The 11,637-nt window shown below is 41.5% G+C and overlaps 1 protein-coding gene across 1 annotated transcript in view; it reads right to left on the bottom strand.

The window, feature by feature from the left end:
* Positions 1–440: 440 nt before the first annotated feature.
* The window catches only part of LOC311158663 (netrin-4-like), a 44,718-nt gene continuing 33,521 nt past the window's right edge, over positions 441–11,637 (bottom strand). Inside the window, exons 6-10 of the mRNA XM_084214231.1 lie at positions 5,574–5,787; positions 4,780–4,916; positions 4,140–4,208; positions 2,846–3,016; positions 441–2,369 (exon numbers count right to left, since the gene is read on the bottom strand). Coding sequence (XP_084070357.1) covers positions 2,233–2,369; positions 2,846–3,016; positions 4,140–4,208; positions 4,780–4,916; positions 5,574–5,787 — 728 coding nt within the window. The 3' untranslated portion in view covers positions 441–2,232. The remainder of the gene's footprint in view (positions 2,370–2,845; positions 3,017–4,139; positions 4,209–4,779; positions 4,917–5,573; positions 5,788–11,637) is intronic.

Below are 11,637 nucleotides of genomic sequence, written 5' to 3'. Positions count from 1 at the left end.
TTTATTGACAGAAGAGAACTGTGCTGATGTTTACCCTTCCCACAAAACCACCAGTCTGGCACAAAAAGTGGAATAGGTGTGTTTGCTTTAATACAATGCTGACTATAAACCAACATGGAAATATCCTCATTGTCATTAAATAAGATCCCCTACAAGTAAAGTGGCCTCTGTTGAAAAGCACATTCTTTAGTTTAATTGTAAGCTTACACTTGAATTTCATTTCTTGTTAGAGGCCCTTTGAGATCAGACTGTAAATTCATGTACAGGACTTTATTGATATTTGAAAGAGAACTAGTTAATCTTTTTATTGTGAGACAATTTCTGGAGACAGTAAAGAAAGCAGTTGCTGGGCTCCTAATTTCATAAGTCTGACATTTCAAATTCTGCCAAATGCCTTGGTTAAAAAGTGTTTTATTGCATTAATTAAATAGCTTGTTGGAGATGCCACATTGTTGGATACCCGTTTAGGTAACAACAAATAAATTATGATGTGAAAGGGGGAAAGCAGTGGAGGAAGGGAAATTTCCTGAAAAGGAGGGAGGAGGAAACACTAGAAACACTGTTTATATCCTGTTGAGAAACAAATTGGACCTTTTTTCTCTCCTAAAGATATGCCTGTCGTCCATTTCCAAATTGGCAGAGGATATTTCTGCTGCTCAATCAATGTGAAATTCAAAGTAAAATAGCAGTAAATAGAATGGAAGAGGCTGAATGTCTACATTCTCATTGGTAAAGAGAACAAAACAATGGCCTAAGTTGTAGGCTGGACTTCTGTTGTTCTGCATTAGTATTAGGGTCCCAAGGTGTCCCACTTACCAGTCAAGACAGTGCTAAATGAAAACATCTTCTCTTCCCTAGGAGCATTAAGAATTGGACATGGAATTGAAACATGCAAAAGTAGCATGCATGCTTTTCTTTCTCTGTAACTCCCTGAAAGAATATAGATGCATTCATTGTGATTTTTGATTAGTTGAAGAGAGAGTGCTCCAACCAACTTCATTTGGTTGTGAGTCATTAAATGGGGGACATACATCTCAAACTTCAATTTCCTCAAAATTCTGTGTTAGGGAAGGATTTAAGTAGCTACCTCTTGATTACTAAAGGGTAAAATTGATTTAGAAATAATGCTTTTGCAGAGCAGAACTAATTTTACCTGGAGTGTCGATGTTACCACTCCTGTACTTTTGCAGAGGGAGAAATAATCCTCAGGCACTATGGGAAGGAAGCAGAGCTTCAGCATCTTACCCTGAAGTGTGACCAAGAGAAATAGAGCACAATGAAAGCACTAAGTGCAATCGAAGGCCAGTGGTCTTGAGCACAGTTGGAATAGCCAGGTTGCTCTCCCAGAACTACAGTTTACCTCATTTGATGCATGCTCCAGCCAATCCATTTACCTCCTGTTTCTGCTTTGTGGCTTTTGTAGTGTCACAATTTCAACATTAGAGCAGCTGCTAGTTCCTCACACTTTGGCTTTTTCCTATAATTAAGGCTTATTTGCAGTTATTGCTGAAGCCTTTTTGGTTTTGCAGACTAAGTACTACAACACAGAGCTGGATTTGGAATGGAGTTTGAGCCAAGGTGGTTTCTGCAGCAGAGCTCAGCACTAAGCATTGATGATACATGATGATACATGATGCACATCTCTAAAGGACACTGTCCCAAGATAAGCCACATGTTTGTTTCTGATAGGCATTGGGATAATATTGTCTTCTAGAAAGCAGCCCATTATATTGGCATAATTGCAGTCTGATGGGAAATCAGTTTGAGCTCTCTTATATGCTTATTTAGTATTATGCCACTTGTAAAGCTGAAAGAAATTGCTGCCTTTCAGTGGTCACTTATAAATAAAATTACACTCCAGTAATGAATGTATTATGAAAGCAGTTTATGCATATTAATATCAGACCCTGACCTGAAGTATGGAAACACTAGTCCATATCTTTAGTTTTGCCTTGTAAAATTATTCTGTCTGAAATCAAGCTCAAGTAAAGAACTGACTTGTGATCTATATGTGATGCACTGGTAATTTTGTATTGTAAGGCTGTGCATTTTTAAAAAAAAAAGTAGTCATGTCCCAAGTTTCCTGTCTAAGCACATGAAAGAAAGGATGGCAAGTCTGCTTTCCTTGCTTCAGCTAGGAGCACGTTGAATGGGAATGCATGAACTAACTACACCTTTCACTGCAGTGTTACTAAAAGGCAAAGTCCAGCACTGTCATTTCTGAAGCAGAAATTATTTGCATCCAGTTCGAAGAATATCTGATACTTGTTTTCCCAAATATGCCTTCCAGGGTTTCACCAGGCTGTTCATGTTCACAAGAAGTTTGCCAGTCCTAGAGTCTTCCTGGCCTGCTATAAGATAGTCAGTACCTAGTTTAAAAAAAAAGAAAAAAAAGAAAAAGGGAAAAACCCTTAGTTAGCATATAGAATAAGAAAGAACCAAACCAGAATTTCTCTATTTCATATGGATCTGGCATACAGCACCTTTGCCAATTTCATCCAGCTTATGCATGTGCCATCTTATGTGTATAAATCCATGTGCATACTGTCATTGCTGGCTCCTGGGCACACAGATTCCCTGGTGTCAGGGCTGTGCTTAGGGGTTACAGCTACAAATTGGTTTCATTCCAGGGAGGCTCTGCACACAGATCTGCAGGGATGTGGCAGCTGCTGCTCATGCCTTTGGTCCCCTCCTGCCTTTAACACCCTCCTTGAGCACTGTGAGCTGGAAAGCAAACATGCTTTGGTGGGCATGAATCAAAGGATGCTGCCCCAGAAAGGCTGATCATATTCCTAAGCACTGTTTACAGGGGAAGCAAAACCCCCAGTGAATATTTTGTCCTTACCAGGATTGAGAATGGGACATGTACAGCCTCTGTTGGTCCAGGATTCTGGGTAAATGCTTCTGTTGCTCCGGGCAATTTTCACTTTGCCTGATTTCAGGACCTTCTTCACTTTCACCACAACTTCTGCATGGGTCCCTTTGTCATGAGCAGACAGGATTCTTGCTTTTATTACTGCCAGAAAACATATCCAAATAGAGACCAACAATGAATTTCTAAATGAATTTTGGTTAATGCTGCTAAAAGAAGTTTAACACCTTGAAAGAAGACAGGAAAAATCCCTCAAAGTGCAGTTGTACAGAAAGTACAGTGCTTGTCCACTTCACTGATGGATCTTTTAAATAAATCTGGGCAATAGAAACTGGATTTTTCTTTATAAGTAGTTAACTCATCCTTTCACCCTGTCATTTAGCAACTATTTTTTAATGGGTTGATGTCAAAATACTTGGAAATTCTAGGAAGGCACTTGTATGTATACAAAAGGAAGGGTGAAAAACCCCAGCCAGCAGCTACCAGTCTGATTTCAAGCACTGATTCTACACTTTATATTTCCAGTTAGAAAACGTTAGTGTTTTGCTTTAACACTGGCCTCTCAAAAATTCTGTCCTGTGAGAAGGAACTGTCTCCAGGAAGGAAGTCAAGAAGTTTCCTATCGGGCATGTCACGACTAAAATTCCACAACTGCACAACAAACCAGAAGAGCTATTTTTGGTTTGCGGTCCAACACCTGGTTGCCATGTTTAATTTCTGTTCTTTTTAATTTAGTAGGACCCCATAAATTTTGGCATGACAGGCTCATGTAGATCAGCCCCTCAAGCAGGCTTTGTTGTCACCTGCCAGAAGCACATCGAACCCCTGGATCCCAGAGTTTTCCTTTCTTGCTTCATGTGATGGCAGGAACCAGGTATTCATAAACAACAGTTTTAAATACAGTCTTGGAAAATGAGCATGGCTATTGGAACTTGCATAATAACTGCAAAAGCAAGGACATCTCAGATGTGAGGTTTTTTATCATTTTTTCTTGATTTAGAGGCCAGTCATTCCACTCAGTTATTATTCTACCAACCCTTGTGCTGTAAGAGGTAAATTAACTGGGTGGGAAGGAGACACTACAGAGCTTTGCTTGAAAAATGCTTCTACGTTCTGATCAGGATGTGTCACTAGACAAAAAAGGCAGAAGAAATCCTACCTCTCAGGACTTAACCAATCCTGTCATTTTTCATAGCTATCAGCTAACAATATGCATAGCAGGAACACTGTGGAATGATCATAGCCTGGGGGCATGCTGCCCACTTACCATAGGCATATTTCATTTGGCAGAAGTCACTGACACTCCCGAGCACCTTTTCTTTGCACACACACTTTTCTACCAGGGAAACCCCGGAACACAAAAGGTTGGAGAAGAACCAGGACATGAGAGAGAAAAGAGCAAACAATCATCAGTTATGAAGTTAGATATCTATAGTTCCTATAATCTATATGAATCTTATTCATAAGGTGGAGAGTGAGCTCAGTTATTTGCAAATGTGTTTCTTGTTATATGATAAAATAATTACTCTGAAATCTGATCAGCACTGTCAAGTAAAATGCAGCCCACATGAGATCTATTGTACAGGTAATAAACTGATCCTAATGAAGAGATCAGATCCAGCTGTAAATCATGTAAGTAATGAGACTTTTGTTCCCATAACCTAAGAAATGCTGATCCTTCCTGGTGTTAAGGCAGTATCCATCTAAGAAAAGTTCAAGTTATGCAGTAAGTGGCACTGTTACCTCTGCCAAGCCATCAGTGATGGCAAGTACTGATCTTTACAGGGCAGGCAAAACTGAGAACTATTTAAATACTACAGACGAGCTGGAGATAAGTGGAGCAGACCCAGTCAGGGTGGAGGGCTGAAAGAACTGGCAACTGAATGTTGCCAAACTCTGGGCTGTACCTGGGTGCCTCAGTGCAGAAAATCCCTGCTCGTGGTCATTCCATTTCCACTCCTCTTCGCTCTCGTTGCTTGGCGTTTGGACGAGGTCGGGGATTCGTCCCCCGATGGGGACGTTAAAGAAGGGCTCACTGTCATAGCTGGGGGACACACAAACCACAGCACTGCCTTAGGGCACTCAGGGGAGGGAAACAAACAAACAAACAGCTGCCTTTGGCTGTGCCCAGACTGATGAGCTTGCTTGCTTCAGGTTGGGAGTGCAAATATGAGCAAGACTTCATGGCACATAGAGAGATCACAAGGTCTATTTAGGCTTTTATTCAGGCCTCCCATTGCTGACTTAGCATTTTTTAAAGTACCTATAAATCGGGCCTTTTTTGCTTATGTTTGTTTTTAGGGAATTATGTGACTTAGTGACCACTTGTTGATGTCACTGGGACCTGAGGACAGCTGCAGAACCTGTAGAACTGCAATTGCTCAGTAAATCATTTTACCCTGGGCACAGATGAGAGGCAGACTCTTCCATCTATTTCCAAAGCAAAGATGTGTTTAAAGACCCTGCGCATACTTCCATCAGGTTGTGGAAATGCCTATTATTACTGCAAAGATTTATCTGTTCAAGATTGCCTTGGAAAATGCAGTGGTCTTAAAGGTGCAAATGTAACCTAAAAAACATTTTATGATTTACAGCCACCTTTTCGAATGCCTGTGCACCCTCCAATTTTTGTTATTTCTGTAGAATTTGTTTCATTTCACACAGTCCCATCTCAGAGTGCCCCAGAGCAGGGCTTCTTTACCCATTGAAACACGTCCCGGTGCGCTGGTCACAGTCTCTGGCGCAGTCACAGGGCCGACAGCCGTCTTCTCCAAAGCCCCAGTAGCCCACCAGGCACCTGTCACAGTGGGGACCTGCCACTCCTGGTTTGCAGTAGCAGAATCCTGTCCGGGGGTGGCATCTCCAGCTGCTGCTGAACGTGGTGTTGGCTGAACCCATGGGCTGGCAGGCACAGGCTATGGACACACAGCAAAAGGCAATTCAAATTAAGTGCCATGGGGACAGCTGCTTAAGTGACATTTTAGCAAGGCTGATAAACTTGTACCTTCTTTCTCATGCTCAGGAGTTTTAAGTCAGAACTAGTAGATGTTGCATTTCAGCCTACATTCACTTCTTTTTTTTCTTTTTTATTTGTTAGACAAAGCAGAACAAGTACAACTGTGAGCATTTGTGTATGAGAGCCAGCTCTTCCCTACTACACAAATCATGGCTACAAAGGGTTTTCAAGTGATACCAGAAAGCCTCCTCTGTGTGTTTATTTTTAAAGGGGCTTGAAGGTAGTTCACTTTAAAAGTGTTTTGCAAAAGTTTCACTAGCAAGGACAAGGGAAAGATTAATAGGTATTGCCTACATTGCCTTCCCTGTAAACACAGAGATCACAAAATTGCTGTTTCCTCTGGGGTAGATGCAGATTATACAGGTGGTTCAGATGACCTGAAACATATTTGCAATTTCTGCCTCTAAAGAATGCACAAATTTCCTTCAGTTCCTTTCTTAAGTGCTAAACATCACACCATGCAGTACTGTGTGTGCTTAAAGAAGCTGATTTTTTTTTCTTTTACAAATGCATGAGCAGATATTTTTCAAGGAAGGTTAGCAGAATGGGAGAAGACCTCTAAACCTACTAGATGTATTTTACATGTAGCTGAAGATGAGCAAATAGGAGGAAAAACCTTGAAATCTTTCAAATAGTGTTGCCAGTTTCACGCCAGCCTAGCAACTCAAGGCAATTTGGCAGGAAAGCAGATAGTTACCGCCCCTGTGGGCATCTCTTCCTGCACAGACAATAAATTGTCATAATCCCACACCACTGGTGCATTCCTGATGCGACAGCATCAGGGAGGGATACACAGAGAGGTACGAGCCAGCACAGCTGACTCCTCTCCATCAGGGCAGAACCTGTCTGGGATGGCCAAGCCTCATGCCAGCAGCTCTGCGGAAGTAAAATACAAGCAGTAAACAAACCCACTCTGATGTTCAGACAAGTTTGATCAAAATGAGAACTGAGCTGAACTTCAAGCCTTTTTATTTCAGCTCTCTTTTGTATTAAGAAAGCAGCATGCCCTGACTTTTACTTGTAGCAGATTGAAAAGGTAATGCATCACTACTTCATCCATCTGGAAGAGGGCAGAAATAAAAATCTTGTAGCTAAGGCTTGCTTTTACAGAGATTTTCAGTTAAATGTTGGACACCCAAGGTGTTTAGATAGCTTGGATCAGAGGCCAGCCTTTTTGGATGCTTATTTGAACCAACCACGATCTCCAAAGCTTTTGAAGTTTGCCCATCATTGTTTCTGATCAAACTACTTTTCTTCATGAGCTCACAAATAACAGACTAAATGAACACTCTGATCCCACACATCACTTTCCAAGGGGAAAGGGGCAAATATATGACTAAAGAAAATTTAAAATGTAGCAGGCATAGATTCACTTTCATCTGCAACCTCAAATTTGAAACTCAGAAAAGAAAAATACCTTTTGAAAATAGTGCAAGAACAAGGGCAAGCAATTTTGTTTAAAGGGCATTTCAATTATGATCTGCTTACCATATAGTAATTTTTTTCCCCAATGCCCTGTGTTCTTTATGCCAATATTTTCAATAATATTATTCTACTGCTGTGGATGGATCTGGGCCCGTTGTGCTCAGGGGACTCTAGCACAACAGCCTAGGGACAGAAAAGCCACGTGCTGTCACGGGCAATGTGCTGGGCACAATGGGCGGGCTGGCGCAGGGCAGCAGCCTCGCCTGCTCACCACAAAGCAGCCTCGACTTTGGGAGCAAACCCAGGGCTTGTGCTGTCACTTCTGGAGAGCAGGTGGAACACTGAAGTGCTCATTAGTCCTGACAGGTTCAAAGGAAGGTCTGATTTTTTGCTGCTAAACTGGATTTCACCCCCACCCCATTTTTGCAGGGCTGACAACATCACCCTAAAAAAGAGACTTTTAGTGTGTCAGTCACTGAAAACAATGGATGTCATAGATTTGGAGATAAGGACGGGAAACACCCTTCCTTCATTGCAGACAGGTTTGAGACACCAGGAGTAAGAGTTTGCCAACATCAGGGTCACTTGAATCCAGGAGGGTTTTCACTGTAATATTGTAATATGTAGGATCTGCCTGTGGAGTTTTCACTTAAAACGCCTTAGATTTCTGCAGCCTCTGGGTCTGTCTTAATCCCTCTTATTTCTAGTTTTTGGGTTTCATCAGTGAGAGTCATTTAACAGATGGGTAACTCACATCATTAGACCACCCTATCCCCAGCTGAGACTGGAACCTGATTCAGAAAGATGAGAACTTCTCCTACCCTATTCCGAAGAGAGAACGTTACAGCACAGTGACTGAAAGCACTGGTGAAAGCTGATGAGGAAGCAGAAAACAAAAGTGCCTTTTTTGTTTTGGGGCTAGAGTTCAGTAAAAATAAAGTTCCCAGATGAACTGTGGGACATATTCTCCAGTTAGAAACTGGGAGAGCTTCTGGTGCATCAGAAAGCAAGCTGAATCAGTACATGTACAACACTTTCAGATGAGTTATACAAGTGGCTTGCAAACTCTTTACTCAGTCTGTGTTTATTTAGCATTTCAGCTTGGGTGGGTACATTGTCTGGCTTCCAGAGTATTATGGCCAAAATCCCAGTTGTGATCTAAGGTAACTCCTAAAATAAGAGCCCACATGTCACATGCTGAAGGGGCAGCTGTGGATGACTGGGTTTTTATCTGTTTAACAGTACCATGGATTTGCAAATAAACCTCACTATTAAAGAAACATAAAAGCAAGTTTCCAAAACCTTACCCTTTAACATTTTCCAATATTTGACAACCCTTTCCCACTGATTTTCTCTTGGCAAACCCTCATTTTCTCTCCATCCACCTCCTTGTCTAACAAAACAGCAGCCAATGTGACAATGGTCTTGTTTGTCAAAGGCATCATCAATTATGTTAGGGACGGTGTGCAGACAATCCTGGCTCGGAGCTGGGCAGTTTATTTTGGTTCTCCCTTTGACAGTAGCATAGTGAAAAACAGAATTTTATTTTAGAGTTGCCTATTGGTCACAGAGTGTCGTGAACATCCTCTTGCCTTTTAGTCTCACTCCCACTGCAAGTTTTTGTCAGACACTACTGTAAAAGGGAGGAGACAAGAAATAATGAAAAATGAATAATTCATACTGCAATCCCCACTCAAGTCCCTAATAAATCTGTCTGCCCTCAGCACAGCTGTCTTCCCCATGTAATTAGACACAGATGTAAAATATAATATTGGTTGTAACATTATGGTCCCAGTTTACAAGAAAATACCAGGTGCTCCAAGTAAGTCAATGGCCTAGGAGGTATCTTGTCTTAAACTTTTATCTAATAATACTGCATAAGATATAGCTGTGAGCAGACTGGCAAGAGTAGGCAAAATAAAAAAAATCAAACAGTCTTTTGAGTCTGAAATATATACATGTGCATCTTGGGAGTATATGATCAAACCAGTGTGATTTTTAAAGCATGTCAGGTGTGGGGATAGACTCTGCCAATGATGTTTCTTAAATCAAGGAAATAAGATAGCTCTGTGTGTGGTCAGGGCTGATTAAGACAGACTTTGAACCAAGACGTGATGGGGCCTTTGTGATATTAGAATTAAAAGTTCACTCCCTCTGCTCAGAAGTAAAAGGATGAGAAGCAGAGCCTTTCAGACCATGTGTGTGTGCATGTGCGTCTGGGCACATTTTAATTTTCTAGCCTCGGTCTTTGAGTAAAAAAGCTTGTTTTCCTGGAGACCCTTCTTAATGGGTCTACATGTCTGCATTACTTTTAAGCAAAGCAAAGGGTGAGTACAAAAGATGGTGCCATTTCAGGAGGATCCCTTAAGCCTTGGAATAAGCCACAGGAAAGAGCCAAGGATACAGCAGCTTTTCTAGCCATTGGTTAGGAAACAATTAGGCTTTTGAGTCAAAGCTTCCATACAATTCTATATACAAACTACTTAATCCTGTGTTGTCACCCTCAATAACAGGCAGGTGTGTGCCTTGCTCAGGGAATCTTTTCATGCCTTTTTTCCTTTTTAATATAGATCTAAGCAGTGTCCAAACAAGGCTCTGCCCATGACCCTGCCCTCATTCATCCCAGCTGATAGGAACAGGAGAAGCAAAGGGATCAGAGGCAGGCTACCTCTGCAGACAAAAAGGAATAGCAGATTCACAATTCCATATCAAATTTCTGTAGATTTTTTTTTTTTTCCTGGGGGAATGTCTTTGCAGTCTCACACTGGAGGGCCAGCTAAGGGTGGTTTAGATAGTGTCAGGAGATCCAATTGTTATACAACTTTTTTTTTTTCGGAGCAGATTAAGAGAGAATGCTATTCATTATTATGACTAATGCTTAAAGACTGTTTCTGGGTCTGAGCAGTGTCCTGTTAACTTTCTGGGAGCCTGAGGGGGATGTCACAGCTGAACCTAGACTTTGCTCTGGATGGCAGAGCACTCTTCAAGCGTGCTTTCTCAAAGGGATTAGCACAGCATTTCATTCAGCTTTTTCATCAGACTTCCTTTCCCAGCTCAGTATATGCTGTACACGAGGGTCAAGTTTTCATCTGCCATTGAAGGTTTATTTTCCCTCTAAGCTCAAAATGGGAAGATGGGCACTAGGTTGCTCTCGCCAAAACCATCCATTCAGTCTGCTGTTTGCAGTTTATTACTGCTTTTCAACATTTGCTCAATGGGCAGGTCTTTCATTTAGTGTTGTTAGTCTGGCACTGTTTGCATGAATTTCTCAAAGTGAGATGATGCCCTGGAATTGGTATACTTAAATCCTAAAAAGCATGTTAATCCAGAAGTGGCAGCTCTTCAATTTATAATCAGCAGGCTGAGGTATGACAAAAATCTATCTGGTGGTCTCATTGTCTAATATATTAACAATGCTCAAAGTAGAACTTTTTTTACTGAGGAACCAGAGGTGATTTTAGGGTCACAAAACCTGAACAACTTGGACCATACCAGATGAGGTTTACTGGCAATGCAACCTAAAGTATAGAGAAGAGTGCCTCTATCCTGCTGGAGGCTTTGCAGTTTAATGTTAGCTGGTGATGGTCCTGGAAGAAAAACCTTCCCTCTATCAAGCTGAGCCTGTTCTAACCAAAGCCTGTTTCCATTGATGTTTCTGGTTTTGCTGATAATTTTCTGGTAATACCCAAAGTAGTGAAGTGTTCCCTGAAAACTCTCTGCAGAGGTGCACTGTAACACAAAGTGTGCACTACACACTGCCTGCAATCCTCATGGGGAAGTGCTTGGGGATCAGGTCTTCCATCATACAAAGTGCTAACTATTATGGGAATTGGTCAAATCTTATTGTGGGAATTCTCTTATTTTCTTTAAATAAAAGTGAAAAGTGACAGATTAACCACCTCCTTCCCAGTTTTCTCTGAAGCCTGTAGTTATATCCAGAGTTCCTCCTATTCCCACAGAGGTACAAGCATTGTGCACACAGCTGCTGTAAAAGCCAAGTGAGCTGCAATGCCCTTTCCTTATATCTTGATATGGCAAGAATTCATGAATGCCTTTACACCCTGAGAAAGGTCCCATTGACTTGAATCATTCACAGATAGGGTCGTGCTTACCTCTGCTGGTGAATCAAACCCATTAAATTCATCTCAGCTAAGAGAAACTCTAGTGCAGTCTAGTGACCCAGAGTACCTCTTAAGGAAATAGATATGCTTTAGAGGGCAGTTCAGTCCATCTGTTTCAGGCATCTACCTTAGATTGCAATAAATAATTCTCCTGAGATCCCTCTGTTTCTCCACTGACAGAACAAGGAGTCTAGAAAAGACAT

This window comes from Fringilla coelebs, assembly GCF_963513975.1.
Source record: "Fringilla coelebs genome assembly, chromosome: 13".
Classification (NCBI taxonomy): domain Eukaryota; kingdom Metazoa; phylum Chordata; class Aves; order Passeriformes; family Fringillidae; genus Fringilla; species Fringilla coelebs.
This window is presented reverse-complemented; position numbering and strand designations above follow the sequence as displayed.